Genomic DNA, 20,542 nt, shown 5'->3' with positions numbered 1-20,542 from the left:
ACCCAATCTCTCCTCATACGTCATTCATGCCATCCCAGGTATCAGCCTGGTGAATCTTCGCTGCACTCCCTCCATGGCAAGAGCATCCTTCCTCAGATAAGGCGACCAAAACTGCACACAAAACTCAAGGTGTGGTCTCACCAAGGCCCTGTACAACTGCAGCAAGACATCCTTGTTCCTGTACTCGAACCCTCTTGCTACAAAGGCCAACATACCATTTACCTTATAACCGCCTGCGGCACCTGCATGCTTACCTTCAGCGACTGGTGCACAAGGACACCCAGGTCTCGTTGCACTTCCCCTTCTCCCAACCTATTGCCATTCAGATAATAATCTGCCTTCCTGTTTTTGTCACCAAAGTGGATAACCTCGCATTTATCCACATTATACTGCATCTGCCATGCTTCTGCCCAATCACCCAACCTGTCCAAATCATCCTGGAGTTTCTTGGCATCCTCCTCACAGCACACACGCCCACCCAGCTTTGTGTCATCTGCAATCTTGGAGATATTACATCTAGTTCCCTTGTCTAGATCATTAATATACATATTGTGAAAAGCTGGGGTGCGAGGACCGATCCCTGCGGTACCCCACTAGTCACTGCCTGCCACTTGGAAAAAGACCCGTTTATTCCAACTCTTTGCTTCCTGTCCACCAACCAGTTCTCTATCCAAGTCAATACCTTGCCCCCAATCCCATGTGCCTTAACGCTAATCTCTTATTCGGGACCTTATCGAAAGCCTTCTGAAAGTCCAAATACACCAGATCCACAGGAGCAGGAGTCGGCCAATCGGCCCCTCGAGCCTGCTCCGCCATTCAATAAGATCATGGCTGATCCAATCTTGTCCTCAACACCACTTTCCCGCTCTCTCCCCAAACCCCTTGACTCCCTTGTAGTTCAAATGTCAGTCAATCTCTACCTAGTGACTCCGCCTCCACAGCTCTCTGGGGTAGAGAATTCCAAAAATTCACGACCCTCAGAGAAGAAATTCCTCCTCATTTCCGTCTTAAATGGGCGACCCCTTATTCTGAAATGGTTCCCCCTAGTTCTAGCTTCCCCCACGAGGGGAAACATCCTCTCTGCATCTAACCTGTCAATCCCCCTCAGAATCTTATATGTTTCAACAAGATCACCTCTCATTCTTCTAAACTCCAATGGGTAGCGGCCCAACCTGCTCGACCTTTCCTCAGACGTCAACCCCTTCATCTCCGGAATCAACCTAGTGAACCTTCTCTGTACTGCCTCCAATGCAAGTATATCCTTCTGTAACCCCTTCACGGTTCTCTAGATATATGTGAGATGTGGTCTCTGTTGTAGACAGTATTCTATAGTCCAGTAAGGAGATCACTACTACAATGGCTTAATTCTAATTATCTTACTTTATAGTTTTAACGTCAGACAGTATAAGAAGATTACGGGTCAATGACCTAACTTAGACATTTGCATACATTAGAATGAATCTAGGCATAATAAACATACATTCTCCATTTATATGGATTCAAAGGAGAATCTGTCCCTGTGTCCAAATTCGAGTGCACTCTTTCGTTGGCACGCTTAAGTTGGAGCTCATGGTATGTATAATATCTGCAAGACTTACGACTCCGAACCCCTTCGTTGAATTCTCTTCACAATCACTGAATCCCACTTTGAGTTCTGGATGCAGAGCTACTAATACGAAGGGCGGCGGCCGAGTTTGGAAGCCCGGGATGGGATGCGGCAGCCATTTGCCTCCTGAGCCCCCTTTTCAGAGCTCCTGCCCTCTTTTTCTTCCAGTCGCTCCCGTTTCCCGCTCGATAAACCCGACTCCACCCCTTCCTCCTGGGGTTTCTGCCTGGAGACTGCGCAGCCTCACTGTCTGCAACAGTTGATACTGGTGCAGAATTATGGAAAGTCTGCTCTTAGTCACATTGTGTCCTTAAAAGTTCTTGCTGTACCTTCACATGGGCAACTTTAACCCAGGGATTTAGAACAATGATAATACAGTGTCTAAGTTAAAGATTGATAACCATACTTAGCGTACATAACATTTCCAGTGGGTATTACACTTCCTTAAATAAGGAGACCAAAACTGTACGCAGTACTCCAGGTGTGGTCTCGTCAACGCCCTGTACAGTTGTAGCAGGACTTCCCTCCTTTTATACTCCATTCCCTTTGCAATAAAGGACAACATTCCATTTGCCTTCCTAATTACTTGCTGTACCTGCATGCCAACTTTATGTGTTTCATGTACGAGGACCCCCAGATGCCTTTGTACCGCAGCATTTTGTAGTCTCATTCATTTTAAATAATAATTTGCTTTTTCATGCTTCCTTCCAAAGTGGATAACCTCACATTTTCCCACATTATACTCCATCTGACGAATTCTTGCCCATTCATTCAAACTATCGATATCCCTTTGTAGACTCTTTGGGCTGGATATTGATACTGGAGACGTGTAGGAGGCGGGACTACAACTTTCGGGGTTGTAGTCCCGCCTCCATCGGGTTCTAGCCAACCCACGCGATTTTGACTTGATTGACCTTGTCGAGCCCGCCCAGCGGGCTCAGCAGGCCAATTAAGGGCCACCCGGCAACAAGTGACGTCAGAGATTGACATTTCATCTGTCAAGACCTTTTGACAGATGAAATATCAGCGTTTGGCAGCTGTCAAACACTGACAATCTGTACTCTAAGTTAACTCCTTCCGCTCAGGATGATTCAGAGATCTCCCCAGAACAGAAAGCTGAATGCTGCAGATTTTGACAGATCGCGGCCATTCTGCTTTCTGTGCCGGTGAGATGAGGGACTCCCGAGACCTGAAAGAAGGAAGGCTGTAAAGGTATGTAAAACTTATTTAAACACTTTACACACACCAAACACACTTGCAGTCCAGAACCAGGGGTCACAGTCTAAGGATGAGAGGTAAGCCATTTAGGGCGTGGGTTTCCTCCGGGTGCTCCGGTTTCCTCCCACAGTCCAAAGATGTGCGGGTTAGGTTGATTGGCAATGATAAATTGACCCTTAGTGTTAGGGAGATTAAATACGTGGGGTTACGGGGATAGGGTGGGATATGTGTTGGTGTAGGGGTTATGGGGATCGGGTGGGATATGTGTCGGTGCAGGCTCGATGGGCCGAAATGGCCTCTATCTGCACTGTGAGGTTTCTGTGATTCTGTGATGAGGAGGAATTTCTTCACCCAGAGAGTGGTGAACCTGTGGAATTCTCTACCACAGAAGGCAGTAGAGGTCAGTTCATTAAATATATTCAAGAAGGAGTTGGATATATTTCTTAAGGCTAAAGGGATCAAGGGGTATGGAGAGAAGGCAGGGACAGGGTACTGAGTTTGGATGATCAGCCATGATCTCGTTGAATGGCGGAGCAGGCTCGAGGGGCCGAATGGCCTACTCCTGCTCCTATCTTCTATGTTTCTATGTTTCTATGTACCTCTGCACTCATGCACCCATCACTCACCTGAACACCGGACATCTCGACCCCTCTAAGCCCTTCAGCCCGACGGCCCGCCTCCGCTAACTTGGCGTGGTTTGGAGCCGTCGGGAATCCCACACTTCAGGGCTAAAAATAGGGATTAGGCTAAAAACTGCCTGTTAGCTACCTGTTAACAGGCAGTTAATTGGCACTAATCCCCTTCCCGCCTCGGGGAGATGGGTCCCAGTGTGGGGTGGGTACCTGCCTCCTGGTAAATGGGCATGGATGCGGGTTGGGGGCGGGATGGGGTCGGGACCCCTGATTTCAGGATTTTCACCTCCCCCCCCACGCCTCCAATCCTGACTCCATGGCCCAATGAAAATCCTGCCCTTTGTGTCCTCCTCACGACTTGCTAACTCACCTATCTTTGCATCATCATCGAGTAGTACAGAACAGAAGGAGGCCATTAGGCCCTTCGAGTCTGCGAAGAGTGATCAACTTAGTCGCACCCTCCTGCTCTCTCTCCATGACCCTGCCATTCTTTCTCCTTCAAGTATTTACCCAATTCTCTTTTGAAGGCTGCTATTGGTTCTCTATCCACCCACCCTATCAGGCAGTGCACTCCAAATCCTCACCACTCGCTGCGTAAAAATGTTTTTCCTCATGTCGCTTCTGGTTCTTTTGCCGATCCACCTTAAGACGTTGCCTTGGCGGTGGCGGTGTTCCCGTGCACCTGCTGCCCTCGTCCTTCGAGGAGGAAGAGATCGCGGGTTTGGGAGGTGCTGCCGAAGAAACCTTGGCGAGTTGCTGCAGCGCATTTTCTCTGCACATTCATACGGCCACAGAATGGAAAGACCCAATTCGGTTGCTTAGCGCCTCCAGTTAGAGAGGGCGCTAATGGGGCGCAAAGCAACTAGCGCCCGGGCGCAGCGATGTTTGCGCCGCTCGTGAAATTGACCAGACATTTTGCGGCGGCGCTAAACACTACCGCCATGATTTCCTGCGCCGGCAGATCGTGATGTCAGTCAAGCGTGCAGCGCCCTGGTAGCGCCCGGGACCGGATATTGAGTGGCGCCCCCCCGCCTTGCCACCTGCCGCTAGCAATGACAGGTAGAGGGGAGCATTTTGTAGTCGGAAAGGGACCGGGAGAGTGCTATTTAAAGGCAGCCGCTTCCTGCCTATTTTTGTCGGTGACATTTTTGCACCACGCATTCTGAGAGAGAGAGAGAGACTTCTGGAGAGATTCAACGCTGTGTGAAGGAGTTTTGGGTACTGAGCAGCACTTTGCAGGTTCATTTTGATTTGACTTTCCTTGCATCGATTTAGAAGAGACTGTGGGGGCTGCACTCTGAGCTCTTTCCCTGGGCCTCTCCATTGTTCTTTCCAGCAGATTTGATGTACAGGTCTCTCCAGGCCGAGATTCAAGGCTACAATGAGCAGGGTGTGGATGGAGAGCAAGATCGACCCTCCCCGTTTAAGAACTGACCGGCGCCAGTGTGTCTGTGTTCCATTGCTGACTGACATCACATGAGCTTCGCCAGCGCTCTGAGGTAGCGCCTCGCTCCTCGGCATTAGCACCTTAAGAGAGGTGTGTAGCGCCTGATTTAGCGCTCCAATCACCTCCAGGGGCGATAGAAGCCAAGTTTGCAGTCGGAGGTGATAATTAGTGCCAGGCGCTAAACTTTGCGCACGGCCGATAATGGGGCCCCAAACGGGGCGATACCGAATTTCTCCACCTTGATGTTTAAACTGGATCTAACAGCAGCAGGCAATATTTCCTGGTTGGCATTTTCAAGTTGGCAGACTGTAACTAGTGGGGTGCCACAGGGATCAGTGCTGGGGCCTCAACTATTTACAATCTATATCAATGACTTGGATGAAGGGACCGAGTGTACTTTACCCAAATTGCTGATGATACAAAGATAGGTGGGAAGGCAAGTTGGGAGGAGGACACAAAGGGGGTGATTTTCATTCAGAAGTCGGGAAGGAGGCGGGACTACAACTTTCAGGGTTGTCGTCCCGCCTCCATCGTGATGCGGCCAATCCACACGATTTTAACTTGATTGACCTTGTCGAGCCCACCCAGCGGGCTCAGCAGACCAATTAAGGGCCACCCGGCAACAGGTGACATCACAGACTGAAATTTCATCTGTCAAGAGGTTTTGACAGAGGAAATATCAGCGTTTCACAGCTGTTTGAAGCTGTCAAACACTGACAGTCTTACTTCTAACCTGAGTCCTTCTACACAGATTCAGTTAGAAATCTCACCGGCACAGAAAGCTGAAGGATGTCAGTTTTGACAGTTCGCAGCCATTCTGCTTTCTGTGCCGGTTAGATGATGGACTCCCGAAACCTGAAGGAAGGAAGGCTAAAAAGGTAAGTACAGGTAATTTAAACTTCTTTGCACACTTTAGACACACCAAACACACTTACCTTTGTACTCATGCACCCGCCACTCACCTGAACACCGATATCTCGGCCCCTCCAAGTCCTTCAACCCGACGGCCCGCCTCCTCTAACTTGGCGTGGTTTGGAGCCGTCGGGAATCCCACAGTTCAAGCTTAAAAATAGGGATTAGGCTAAAAACTGCCTGTTAACTACCTGTTAACAGGCAGTTAATCGGCACTAATCCTTTCCAGCATCGGGTAGGCGGGTCCCAGTGCGGGGCGGGTACCTGTCTCCTTTGAAACTTACATGGAGGTGGGGTGGTGTCGGGACCCCCGAATTCGGGACTTTAACCCCCCGCACGCCTCCAATCCCGACTCCACGGGTCAATGAAAATCGACCCCAAAGAATCTGCAAACGAATATAGATAGGTTAACTGAGTGAGCAAAAATTTGGCAGATGGACTGCATTGTGGGAAAATGTGAGGTGATCCACATTGGTACGAAGAATACAAAAGCAAAATATTATTTAAATGGAGCAAGACGACAGAATGCCGCGGTACATGAAACACAAAAAGTTAGCATGCAGGTGTGATGAAATACTCTCCACTTGCCTGGATGAGTGCAGCTCCAACAACACTCAAGAAGCTCGACACCATCCAGGACAAAGCAGCCCCGCTTGATTGTCCCCCCATGCACCAACTTAAACATTCACTCCCTCCACCACCGGCGTACCGTGGCTGCAGTGTGCACCGTCTACAGGATACACTGCAGCAACTCGCCAAGGCTTCTTTGGCAGCACCTCCCAAACCCGCCACCTCTTCCACCTCGAAGGACGAGGGCAGCAGGCGCACGGGAACACCACCGCCTCCAAGTTCCACCTCCAAGTCACACACACCATCCTGACTTGGAAATATATCGGCCGTTCCTTCCTCGTCGCTGGGTCAAAATCCTGGAACTCCCTCCCTAACAGCACTGTGGGAGTACCATCACCACAAGGACTGCAGCGGTTCAAGAAGGTGGCTCACCACCACCTTCTCGAGGGCAACTAGGGATGGGCAATAAATGCTGGCCTTGCCAGCGATGCTCAGATCCCATGAGCGAATAGAAAAAATAAGGACTGGGCCAATTATGTTCCAATATCAGGCGGACAGTCCTTTTACAAGGGGCACCAGGAGGATGACTCTTTACCAACAGGTAAAACTGACCTTCAGCCGTATGTACTTCATCAGATCAAAGCGCTTGGCGTAAAGGCGGAAGTACTCCAAGACCCTGGAGTTATGCATGTAGTTTGGGTAATTGGCAGGCATCGGAAAATCGCTGTAGCACATCATCTCCTTGGAAGTATTGATGATCAATGCCTTGTAGATGCTGGCATTCCCATCTCTAGTTCTTTCCTAACAGAGAAAAGGAAAATCATGCTTGACTAATCTACTGCAATTTTTTGAGGATGTGACTGGTAGAATAGATAAGGGAGAACCAGTGGATGTGGTGTATTTGGACTTTCAGAAGGCTTTCGCTAAGGACCCGCATATGAGTTTAGCGTGTAAAGTTAAGGCACATGGGATTGGGGGCAAGGTACTGACTTGGATAGAGAACTGGTTGGCAGACAGGCAGCAAAGAGTTGGAATAAACAGGTCTTTTTCCGAGTGGCAGGCAGTGACTAGTGGGGTACCGCAGGGATCGGTGCTAGGACCCCAGCTATTCACAATGCATATTAATGATCTAGACGAGGGAACTAGATGTAATATTTCCATGTTTGCAGACGACACAAAGCTGGGTGGGCGTGTGTGCTGTGAGGAGGATGCAGAGAAACTCCAGTATGATTTGGGCAGGTTGGGTGATTGGGCAGATGCAGTATAATGTGGATAAATGCGAGGTTATCCACTTTTGGTGGCAAAAACAGGAAGGCAGATTATTATCTGAATGGCAATAGATTGGGAGAAGGGGAAGTGCAACGAGGCCTGGGTGTCCTTGTGCACCAGTCGCTGAAGGTAAGCATGCAGGTGCAGCAGGTGGTTAAGAAGGCAAATGGTATGTTGGCCTTCGCAGCGAGTGGGTTTGAGTACAGGAACAAGGATTTCTTGCTGCAGTTGTACAGGGCCTTGGTAAGACCGCACATTGAGTATTGTGTGCAGTTTTAGTCACCTTATCTGAGGGAGGATGTTCTTGCCATGGAGGGAATGCAGCGAAGATTCACCAGGCTGATACCTGGGATGGCAGGAATGACGTATGAGGAGAGATTGGGTCGATTGGGCTTATACTCGCTGGAGTTTAGAAGAATGAGAGGGGATCTCATTGAAACTTATAAAATTCTGACAGAACTGGACAGACTAGATGCAGGAAGGATGTTCCCAATGGTCGGGGAGTCCAGAACCAGGGGTTACAGTCTAAGGATAAGGGGTCAGCCATTTAGGACAGAGATGAGGAGGAATTTCTTCACCCAGAGAGTGGTGGACCTGTGGAATTCTCTACCACAGAAGGCAGTAGATGCCAATTCATTAAATATATTCAAGAAGGAGTTGGATATATTTCTTAAGGCTAAAGGGTTCAAGGGGGATGGGGAGAAGGCAGGGACAGGGTACTGAATTTGGATGATCAGCCATGATCTCATTGAATGGCGGAGCAGGCTCGAGGGGCCGAATGGCCGACTCCTGCTCCTATCTTCTATGTAACAGGAGGATGAGAATTGTAGGGGCTGGAGGAGGTTACAGAGAAAGGAAGGGGGTGAGGGCCATGGAGGGATTTGAAGAGGAGGATGAGAATTGTAGGGCTGAAGGAGGTTACAGAGATAGGGAGGGGGCGAGGGCCATGGAAGAATTTGAACAGGAGGATGAGAATTGTAGGGGCTGGAGGATGTTACAGAGATAGGGAGAGGGCGGGGGCCATGGAGGGATTTGAACAGGAGGATGAGAATTGTAGGGGCTGGAGGAGGTTACAGAGATAGGGAGGGGGGCGAGGGCCATGGAGGGATTTGAACAGGAGGATGAGAATTGTAGGGCTGGAGGAGGTTACAGAGATAGGGAGGGGGCGAGGGCCATGGAGGGTTTTGAACAGGAGGATGAGAATTGTAGGGGCTGGAGGAGGTTACAGAGATAGGGAGGGGGTGAGGACCATGGAGGGTTTTGAACAGGAGGATGAGAATTGTAGGGGCTGGAGGAGGTTACAGAGATAGGGAGGGAGGCGAGGGCCATGGAGAGATTTGAAAACAGGGATGAGAATTTTGAAATCGAGGAATTGCTTATCCGTGAGCCAATGTTGGTCAGCGAGCACAGGCGTTTACCAAGATTAATGAATTACTACTGATATATATATATTTTTTAAAGACAGAGCATGCCTGATAGTTCCAAAGCCCTCCAATGTCATCGCTCTTCTCGAAGCATACAGGCTCCAAGTCTTCATCCAAACAGCACTTTATAGAAGCTAGGCCACTGGCACCAGCGCCGATGATGGCCACTCGCTTTGTCTTTCCCATCTAACAGAGAGAACAGAATCATTTCAACATCATTTCATCATTGGGGAATGCATTGTGAAAACAATATTATGGATTCTAAGGCCTTTCACGACCACCAGACATCCCAAAGCGCTTTACAGCCACTGAAGTACTTCTGAAGTGGAGTCACTGTTGTAATGTGGGAAACGCGGCAGCCAATTTGCGCACAGCAAGCTCCCACACGCATCAATGTGATAATGACCAGATCGTCTGTTTTAGTTGTTGATTGAGGGATAAATAATGGCCGGAAGACCGGGGTTAACTCCCCCCCTGCTCTTCTTTGAAATAGTGGCCACGGGATCTTTTACATCCACCCGAGAGGGCAGATGGGGCCTCGGTTTGACGTCTCATCCGAAAGATGGCACCTCCAACAGTGCGGCGCTCCCTCAGTACTGCCCCTCCGACAGTGCGGCGCTCCCTCAGTACTGTCCCTCCGACAGTGCGGTGCTCCCTCAGTACTGTCCCTCTGACAGTGCAGTGCTCCCTCAGTACTGCCCCTCCGACAGTGCCGTGCTCCCTCAGTGCTGCCCCTCCGAAAGTGCGGCGCTCCCTCAGTACTGCCCCTCCGACAGTGCAGTGCTCCCTCAGTACCGCCCCTCCGAAAGTGCGGCGCTCCCTCAGTACTGCCCCTCCGACAGTGCAGTGCTCCCTCAGTACCGCCCCTCCGACAGTGCGGCACTCCCTCAGTCCTGCCCCTCCGACAGTGCAGCGCTCCCACGGTACCGCCCCTCCAACAGTGCGGCACTCCCTCAGTACTGCCCATTCCGACAGTGCGGCGCTCCCTCAGTACTGCCCCTCTGACAGTGCGGCGCTCCCTCAGTACAGCCCCTCCGACAGTGCGGCGCTCCCTCAGTACTGCCCCTCCGACAGTGCAGCACTCCCTCAGTACTGCTCCTCTGACAGTGCGGCGCTCCCTCAGTACAGCCCCTCCGACAGTGCGGCGCTCCCTCAGTACTGCCCCTCTGACAGTGTGGCGATCCCTCAGTACTGCCCCTCTGACAGTGCAGCACTCCCTCAGTACTGCTCCTCCGACAGTGCGGCGCTCCCTCAGCACTGCCCCTCCAACAGTGCAGCACTCCCTCAGTACTGGCACTGGATTGTCAGCCCAGATCTTTGCACTCAGTCCCTGGAGTGGGACTTGAAGCCACACTGGCCCTAACTCAATGACGAGGGTGCTACCAACTGGGCCACTGGCTGACACGGGTCATCTGAATTGTTTAATTATTGGGGGATTCCATTGCATGTCATTAGAAGATTCTGTTCGGAAATGAGTTCAATAGAAACCTCCTTTCTCATTGGAGCACTGGGCCCACATGATCCTAGAGACGCTTTCAAACCACCTGGGTCCCCGGGATCCGTGTGCCTTCACGCAGGCGGTATGCCTGCAGTCCCAGTACCCGAAGACTCCGTAGCCGTGGAGCCAGGCAGTAAGTTCAGGAATATTTCGCGAGTCGGAGAGGTACTCCGGAGGTAGGCTGCATCATATTCTATGAACAGCGTAAGCAGGGAGTGACCCCAGTGTCACATGGATCGGCCGAACGATGGATTGCCTCAGTATTGAAATGGACTTTGAAATAAAAACAGAAAATGCTGGAGACTCTCAGCAGGCCAGGCAGCATTTATAGAAAGAGAAACAGATTTAACCTTTCAGGTCGATGGCCCTTTGTCAGAACTGGAAAAAGTTAGAGAAGTAACATGATTTTAAGCAAGTGTACGATTTGGACAGGTTGGGTGATTGGGCAGATGCATGGCAGATGCAGTATAATGTGGATAAATGCACTCTGGTGGCAAAAACAGGAAGGCAGATTATTATCTGAACAGCAACAGATTGGGAGAAGGGGAAGTGCAACGAGACCTGGGTGTCCTTGGATTGGCGGGTAGCTAATGTTACCCCACTGTTCAAAAAAGGTGGCAGAGAGAAAACAGGGAATTACAGACTGGTAAGCCTGACATCGGTAGTGGGGAATATGCTGTAGGGGTTCGCAAAATCCCCTCAGTCCTCGAAGATCGGGAAATATTAATCCACACCGTGGACGAAGACTTCGCGTGATTTAAATTGTCTCTGGGTTGGACAATATTTTAAAACATGCCCAGAACCACAAGAGGCTGCGTTAGGGAGCCCGTGCGCTAAGCAGCACTTGGACACCGGAATCAAAGGACTTTGTGAAAATCGCACACTTTAACATAGTACATTTTATTAAAGAAAAAGAGGTGTACTCTTGAGTTTTGAACCTCATGGAAACAGAATTTTCAGCAGGGCAAAGGACAGACAGGCCATTAGCATTTGAATGGAGCCCGAGCTGTCAATCACCCTGTGGTATTGGGCGGGTCAGGTAACCTCCAAGCTGTTTGTTTACACTGGGGAGTAGCCTGTTTGAATCTGCCAATCAAAGGCAATTCAGGGAGTTTCCCCGCCCTGCGGCAGATGATCGATTTGTTTACTGAAATTGCTACCTTGTTGACACAAAGGATTAAACCACTTAGGCTATGGTTTCAGTGACCATAGACAATGGGTTTCTGTTTATACTCCTCCCAGGACATAGTAATACAACTCCATTCAAAACCCATCAGGATGAATGGTACGAAGGCTCAGCACATTTGAAAAGAGACACTTAAACTGAGAAAAGGAACAGTTTAAAATTGAATGGGTTTGAATCACCCATTACTGGACAATGGGGACAGTTGCATCCCTTTTGTTTTAGCCCAGAAACTTCCAGATCTGGGCGGGAACATTTCAGCCCCCAAAATTGTGGTATATAGAGATAGCTTCTCAGAGGCATCTCTCTCTCTCTGGCTTGCCTCCGTGTGCTCTCTACAGCGTGGAGTCTGTCTGAAGAGGTAAAAACACCAGCAGTTTACTTTTGAAACACTGGGGTGTTTCTTTACTTCAGGAAAGTGAAGATCTCGTGGGGCACGGAGCTGGCATTATAATGGTGAGCATATATTTTTCTGACCTTCCACAAGGCAACTTAGGATAGGCATAGGGGTGGGGAGTAAACTGGGATTTTGTTAGAATTGTCATTTTAGTCGTTTTCCCTCGTTGTGTCCGTTTTTCCTCCCCTATCTAAGCAATTTTACCGTGATTACATTGATCGTGTGGTGTAGTTTATTTAGTTAATAAAGTTTGACTTTCTTGCATCCAAACCATTTGTCCGTTTTTAATATATCATTAATTATAAGTTCCTCCAGTCAGAACTGGAAGGGTGGGTTTAGCGATTCGAAACCGCTGATTGGTATTGGTCACAGTGCAGTGGAAAAAAAAGGGTGCTTGACCAGGTAAATTACCGTAAACCAGGTAAAGGAAGGTATATTACCGTAAACCAGGTAAAGGATGCCCCCTACATGCTAGAGTCCATTATAAAAGATGTAATAGCAGAGCACTTGCAAAACCGTGACCGGATCGGACAAAGTCAACATGGATTTACAAAAGGTAAATTGTGCTTGACTAATCTACTGGAATTTTTTGAGGATGTAACTGGTAAAATAGATAAGGGAGAACAAGTGGATGTGGTGTATTTGGACTTTCAGTAGGCTTTCGATAAGGTCCCGCATAAGAGATTAGCGTGCAAAGTTAAGGCACATGGGATTGGGGGCAAGGGATTGACTTGGATAGAGAACTGGTTGGCAGACAGGAAGCAAAGAGTTGGAATAAATGGCTCTTTTTCCGAGTGGCAGGCAGTGACTAGTGGGGTACCGCAGGGATCGGTCCTTGGACCCCAGCTATTCACAATATATATTAATGATCTAGATGAGGGAACTAGATGTAATACCTCCAAGTTTGCAGATGATACAAAGCTGCGTGGGTGTGTGTGCTGTGAGGAGGATGCCGAGAAACTCCAATATGTTTTGGACAGGTTGGGTGATTGGGCAGATGCATGGCAGATGCAGTATAATGTGGATAAATGTGAGGTTATCCACTTTGGTGGCAATAACAGGAAGGCAGATTATTATCTGAATGGCAATAGATTGGGAGAAGGGGAAGGGCAACGAGACCTGTGTGTCCTTGTGCACCAGTCGCTGAAGGTAAGCATGCAGGTGCAGCAGGCGGTTAAGAAGGCAATGGTATGTTGGCCTTCGTAGCGAGAGGGTTCGAGTACAGGAACAAGGATGTCTTGCTGCAGTGAGACCACATCTTGAGTATTGTGTGCAGTTTTGGTCGCCTTATCTGAGGAAGGATGTTCTTGCCATGGAGAGAGCACAGCGACGATTCACCAGACTGATACCTGGGATGGCAGGAATGATGTATGAGGAGAGATTGGGTTGATTGGGCTTATACTCGCTGGAGTTTAGAAGAATGAGAGGGGATCTCATTGAAACTTATAAAATTGTAACAGGACTAGACAGACTAGATGCAGGAAGGCTGTTCCCGATGGCGGGGGAGTCCAGAACCAGGGGTCACAGTCTATAGATCCAAAGGCGACATGAGGAAAAACTTTTTTTACGCACTGAGTGGTTAAGATCTGGTATGCTGTAAACATTCTATGATTCAATGATACTATGTTAGGATTATTCTACGTCTGTCCAGTCTCACCAGTCCTCCAACCCAGCCAAACGCACAACATGCACTTTACTTTAAGCCTGGGCGACATGGTGATCCCAGTTTATCTGATTGCCTGGACAAAGCACCCTATTTGAAAGCCCGCATCATTAAAATTTAACCTGCACAGCAGCTCGTGCTCCAGTACCGATTGACAGCGGCCAACAGTCCAACTTCTGTCAGACCAGCGTCGTTCTAAAGTAACAAAGAAAGACTTGCATTTCTATAGCGCCTTTCACGACCACCGGACGTCTCAAAGCGCCTCACAGCCAATGAAGCGCTTTTGGAGTGCAGTTACTGTTGTAAGGTGGGATACACGGCAGCCAGTTTACGCACAGCAAGCTGCCACAATCAGCAACGTGATAATGACCAGATCATCGGTTTTTGTTATGTTGATTGAGGGATAAATATTGGCCAGGACACCGGGGAGAACTCCCCTTCTCTTCTCCGAAATAGTGCATGGGATCGTATACATCCACCTGAGAGTGCAGACAGGGCCTCGATTTAACGTCTCATGCAGCACCGGGGAGTGTGGGCCTGGATTATGGGGCTCGAGTCCTAGAGTATATACATCTACCTCTGACAGTGCAGCGCTCCCTCAGTACTGGCACCGTGGAGTGTGGGCCTGGATTATGGGGCTCGAGTCCTAGAGTATATACATCTACCTCCGACAGTGCAGCGCTCCCTCAGTACTGGCACCGTGGAGTGTGGGCCTGGATTATGGGGCTCGAGTCCTAGAGTATATACATCTACCTCCGACAGTGCAGCACTCCCTCAGTACTGGCACCGGGGAGTGTGGGCCTGGATTATGGGGCTCGAGTCCTAGAGTATATACATCTACCTCCGACAGTGCAGCGCTCCCTCAGTACTGGCACCGGGGAGTGTGGGCCTGGATTATGGGGCTCGAGTCCTAGAGTATATACATCTACCTCCGACAGTGCAGCGCTCCCTCAGTACTGGCACCGGGGAGTGTGGGCCTGGATTATGGGGATCGAGTCCTAGAGTATATACATCTACCTCCGACAGTGCAGCGCTCCCTCAGTACTGGCACCGGGGAGTGTGGGCCTGGATTATGGGGCTCGAGTCCTAGAGTATATACATCTACCTCCGACAGTGCAGCGTTCCCTCAGTACTGGCACCGGGGAGTGTGGGCCTGGATTATGGGGCTCGAGTCCTAGAGTATATACATCTACCTCCGACAGTGCAGCGCTCCCTCAGTACTGGCACTGGGGAGTGTGGGCCTGGATTATGGAGCTCGAGTCCTAGAGTATATACATCTACCTCCGACAGTGCAGCGCTCCCTCAGTACTGGCACCGGGGTGTGTGGGCCTGGATTATGGGGCTCGAGTCCCAGAGTATATACATCTACCTCCGACAGTGCAGCGCTCCCTCAGTACTGGCACCGGGGAGAGTGGGCCTGGATTATGGGGCTCCAGTCCTAGAGTATATACATCTACCTCCGACAGTGCAGCGCTCCCTCAGTACTGGCACTGGGGAGTTTGGGCCTGGATTATGGAGCTCGAGTCCTAGAGTATATACATCTACCTCCCACAGTGCAGAGCTCCCTCAGTACTGGCACCGGGGAGTGTGGGCCTGGATTATGGGGCTCGAGTCCCAGAGTATATACATCTACCTCCGACAGTGCAGCGCTCCCTCAGTACTGGCACCGGGGAGTGTGGGCCTGGATTATGGGGCTCGAGTCCTAGAGTATATACATCTACCTCCGACAGTGCAGTGCTCCCTCAGTACTGGCACCGGGGAGAGTGGGCCTGGATTATGGGGCTCGAGTCCCAGAGTATATACATCTACCTCCGACAGTGCAGCGCTCCCTCAGTACTGGCACCGGGGAGTGTGGGCCTGGATTATGGGGCTCGAGTCCTAGAGTATATACATCTACCTCCGACAGTGCAGCGCTCCCTCAGTACTGGCACCGGGGAGTGTGGGCCTGGATTATGGAGCTCGAGTCCTAGAGTATATACATCTACCTCCGACAGTGCAGCGCTCCCTCAGTACTGGCACCGGGGAATGTGGGTCTGGATTATGGGGCTCGAGTCCTAGAGTATATACATCTACCTCCGACAGTGCAGCGCTCCCTCAGTACTGGCACCGGGGAGTGTGGGCCTGGATTATGGGGCTCGAGTCCTAGAGTATATACATCTACCTCCGACAGTGCAGCGCTCCCTCAGTACTGGCACCGGGGAGTGTGGGCCTGGATTATGGGGCTCGAGTCCTAGAGTATATACATCTACCTCCAACAGTGCATTGCTCCCTCAGTACTGGCACCGGGGAGTGTGGGCCTGGATTATTGGGCACGAGTCCTAGAGTATATACATCTACCTCCTACAGTGCAGCGCTCCCTCAGTACTGGCACCGGGGAGTGTGGGCCTGGATTATTGGGCACGAGTCCTAGAGTATATACATCTACCTCCGATAGTGCAGCGCTCCCTCAGTACTGGCACCGGGGAGTGTGGGCCTGGATTATGGGGCTCGAGTCCTAGAGTATATACATCTACCTCCGACAGTGCAGCGCTCCCTCAGTACTGGCACCGGGGAGTGTGGGCCTGCATTATGGGGCTCAAGTCCTAGAGTATATACATCTACCTCCCGACAGTGCAGCGCTCCCTCAGTACTGGCACCGGGGAGTGTGGGCCTCGATTATTGGGCACGAGTCCTAGAGTATATACATCTACCTCCGACAGTGCAGTGCTCCCTCAGTACTGGCACCGGGGGGTGGGCCTGGATTATGGGGCTCGAGTCCTAGAGTATATACATCTACCTCCGACAGTGCAGCGCTCCCTCAGTACTGGCACCGGGGAGTGTGGGCCTGGATTATGGGGCTCGAGTCCCAGAGTATATACATCTACCTCTGACAGTGCGGCACTCACTCAGTACTGGCACCGGGGAGTGTGGGCCTGGATTATGGAGCTCGAGTCCTAGAGTATATACATCTACCTCCGACAGTGCAGCGCTCCCTCAGCACTGGCACCGGGGAGTGTGGGCCTGGTTTATGGAGCTCGAGTCTAGAGTATATACATCTACCTCCGACAGTGCGGCGCTCCCTCAGTCCTGGCACCGGGGAGTGTGGGCCTGGATTATGGAGCTCGAGTCCTAGAGTATATACATCTACCTCCGACAGTGCAGCGCTCCCTCAGTACTGGCATCGGGGAGTGTGGGCCTGGATTTTGGGGCTCGAGTCCTAGAGTATATACATCTACCTCCGACAGTGCAGCGCTCCCTCAGTACTGGCACCGGGGAGTGTGGGCCTGGATTATGGGGCTCAAGTCCTAGAGTATTTACATCTACATCCGACAGTGCAGCGCTCCCTCAGTACTGGCACTGCTTCTTTCCTTCTTTCTTTCCTTCTCTCTCTCTCTCTTTCTCTCTCTTTCTCTCTCTCTCTCTCTTCTTCTTTCTCTCTTTCTTTCTCTCTTTCTTTCTCTCCTTCTTCCTCGCCACTATTGAAAAAAGACCAGGGGACATCTCCCATCCCGGCCAATATACGTCCCTCAACCAATATCATGAGAACAGATCATCTGATCCCGACCCCATTGCTGTTGGTGGGGCCACTTGCGTGCAATATGGCTGCTGCGTTGGCTACACAACAACAGTGACTGCTCTTCAAAAAGGATTGGCTGCAGAGCGCTTGGAGCTGCTATAAGGCACTGCATCAACTCAAATCCTTTGCTTGTCTGCCCTGTACTCGGTTCATTCCCTTGTTTCTTTCGAAAGCTGAAATCGCTGCCGGCAGTTTCACAACACCGGGCGAAGACAAACTCGTCCACAACAGGCGCGGTTCAGGAGCCTGCTACAACTTGCCCTTGTGATTAAGCCAGTCACTGCATAAGCACTGCGCAGATGGGAATCCACATACCATCCTGGGTCGGGAAGGCCGTCTGATCCGCTTGCAGTCTCAGATTGCTGCCGGCAAAGATAGCTCGCCGTCCTATCACTGTCAAAAGTATTGGTAAGCTATTCAAGTGACCGTTGGACTCCAATTAGAGGACTCTGCCTAGCAGCAACACGCAGAAAAACACTTTGTGCAATGATTGCCTCCTTGGATTGGTCGACAGCCAGAATACAACCCTTTGCAGTCAAGAAGTAGCATATTAATTACTCATGTGTCAGCACCTTGGCCTCTGAGTCAGATTGTTGAGGAGGTTCAAGTCCCACTCCAGGGACTTGAGCACATAAACATCGAAACATAGAAGATAGGAGCAGGAGTAGGCCATTCGGCCCCTCGAGCCCGCTCCACCATTTAATGAGATCATGTCTGATCATCCAAATTCAGTACCCTGTCCCTGCCTTCTCCCCATATCCCTTCATCCATTTAGCCTTAAGAAATATATCCAACTCCTTCTTGAATATATTTAATGAATTGGCCTCAACTGCCTTCTGTGGTAGAGAATTCCACACGTTCACCAATCTCTGGGTGAAGAAATTCCTCTTCATCTCTGTTCTAAATGGCTTACCCCTTATCCTTAGACTGTGATCCCTGGTTCTGGGCTCCCCCGCCATCGGGAACATCCTTCCTGCAACTAGTTTGTCTAATCCTGTTAGAATTTTATAAGTTTCAATGAGATCAACTCTCACGCTTCTAAACTCCAGCGAGTATAAGCCCAATCGACCCAATATCTCCTCATACGTCATTCCTGCCATCCCAGGTATCAGCCTGGTGAATCTTCGCTGCACTCCCTCCATGGCAAGAACATCCTTCCTCAGATAAGGCGACCAATACTGCACACAATACTCAAGGTGTGGTCTCACCAAGGCCCTGTACAACTGCAGCAAGACATCCTTGTTCCTGTACTCGAACCCTCTCGCTACGAAGGCCAACATACCATTTGCCTTCTTAACCGCCTGCTGCACCTGCATGCTTACCTTCAGCGACTGGTGCACAAGGACACCCAGGTCTCGTTGCACTTCCCCTTCTCCCAATCTATTGCCATCCAGATAATAATCTGCCTTCCTGTTTTTGCCACCAAAGTGGATAACCTCAAATTTATCCACATTACACTGCATCTGCCATGCATCTGCCCAATCACCCAACCTGTCCAAATCATCCTGGAGTTTCTCGGCATCCTCCTCACAGCACACACGCCCACCCAGCTTTGTGTCATCTGCAAACTTGGAGACATTACATCTAATTCCCTCGTCTAGATCATTAATATATATTGTGAATAGCTGGGGTCATAGCACCGATCCCTGCAGTACGCCACAAGTCACTGCCTGCCACTCGGAAAAAGAGCCGTTTATTCCAAATCTTTGCTTCCTGTCTGCCAACCAGTTCTCTATCCAAGTCAGTACTTTGCCCCCAATCCCATGTGCTTTAACTTTACACGCTAATCTCTTAAGCGGGACCTTATCGGAAGCCTTCTGAAAGTCCAAATATACCACATCCACTGGTTCTCCCTTATCTATTCTACCAGTTACATCCTTAAAAAAATCCAGTAGATTAGTCAAGCACGATTTACCTTTTGTAAATCCATGTTGACTTTGTCCAATCCTGTCACTGTTAAAGCTAGGCTGACACTCCAGTGCAGTGCTGAGGGAGCGCTGCACTGTTGGATGTAGATGTATATACTCTAGGACTCGAGCCCCATAATCCAGGCCCACACTCCCCGGTGCCAGTACTGAGGGAGTGCTGCACTGTCGGAGGTAGATGTATAAACTCTAGGACTCGAGCCCCATAATCCAGGCCCACACTCTCTGGTGCCAGTACTGAGAGAGCACTGCACTGCAGGATGTAGATGTATATACTCTAGGACTCGAGCCCCATAATCCAGGCCCACACTCCCCAGTGCCAGTACTGAGGGAGTGCTGCACTGTGGGAGGTAGATGTATATACTCTAGGACTCGAGCCCCATAATCCAGGCCCACACTCCCTGGTGCCAGTACTGAGAGAGCACTGCACTGTCGGAGGTAGATGTATATACTCTAAGACTCGAGCCCCATAATCCAGGCCCACACTCCCCAGTGCCAGTACTGAGGGAGCGCTGCACTGTCGGAGGTAGGTGTATATACTCTAGGACTCGAGCCCCATAATCCACGCCCACACTCCCCGGTGCCAGTACTGAGGGACCACTGCACTGTCGGAGGTAGATGTCTATAATCTAGGGCTCGAGTCCCATAATCAAGGCGCACAGTCCCCGGTGCCAGTACTGAGGGAGTGCTGCACTGTTGGAGGTAGATGTATATACTCTAGGACTCGAGCCCCATAATCCAGGCACACACTCCCCGGTGCCAGTACTGAGGGAGTGCTGCACTGTCGGAGGTAGATGTATATACTCTAGGACTCGAGCCCCATAATCCAGGCTCACACTCCCCGGTGCCTGTACTGAGGGAGCGCTGCACTGTCGGAGGTAGATGTATATACTCTAGGACTCGAGCCCCATAATCCAGGCCCACACGCCCCGGTGCCTGTACTGAGGGAGTGCTGCACTGTCCGAGGTAGATGTATATACTCTAGGACTCGAGCCCCATAATCCAGGCCCACACTCCCCGGTGCCAGTACTGAGGGAGCGCTGCACTGTCGGAGGTAGATGTATATACTCTAGGACTCGAGCTGCATAATCCAGGCCCACATCCCCCGGTGCCAGTACTGAGGGAGCGCTGCACTGTCGGAGGTCGATGTATATACTCTAGGACTCGAGCCCCATAATCCAGGCCCACACTCCCCGGTGCCAGTACTGAGGGAGCGCTGCACTGTCGGAGGTAGATGTATAT

At 50.5% G+C, this 20,542-nt stretch overlaps 1 protein-coding gene across 1 annotated transcript in view; it reads right to left on the bottom strand.

Annotated features, from left to right (window-relative positions):
• The window catches only part of LOC147084914 (flavin-containing monooxygenase 5-like), a 71,953-nt gene extending 54,158 nt beyond the window's left edge, over window positions 1-17,795 (bottom strand). Inside the window, exons 1-3 of the mRNA XM_085979624.1 lie at window positions 17,691-17,795; window positions 9,127-9,264; window positions 6,998-7,186 (exon numbers count right to left, since the gene is read on the bottom strand). Of these exons, the coding sequence (XP_085835750.1) occupies window positions 6,998-7,186; window positions 9,127-9,264; window positions 17,691-17,693 (330 nt within the window). The 5' untranslated portion in view covers window positions 17,694-17,795. The remainder of the gene's footprint in view (window positions 1-6,997; window positions 7,187-9,126; window positions 9,265-17,690) is intronic.
• Window positions 17,796-20,542: the final 2,747 nt, after the last annotated feature.

Source organism: Somniosus microcephalus, unplaced genomic scaffold (genome assembly GCF_052327205.1).
Source record: "Somniosus microcephalus isolate GS21.2 unplaced genomic scaffold, FLI_Smic_1.0 unresolved_chr9, whole genome shotgun sequence".
NCBI classification, from domain to species: Eukaryota; Metazoa; Chordata; class Chondrichthyes; order Squaliformes; family Somniosidae; genus Somniosus; species Somniosus microcephalus.
This window is presented reverse-complemented; position numbering and strand designations above follow the sequence as displayed.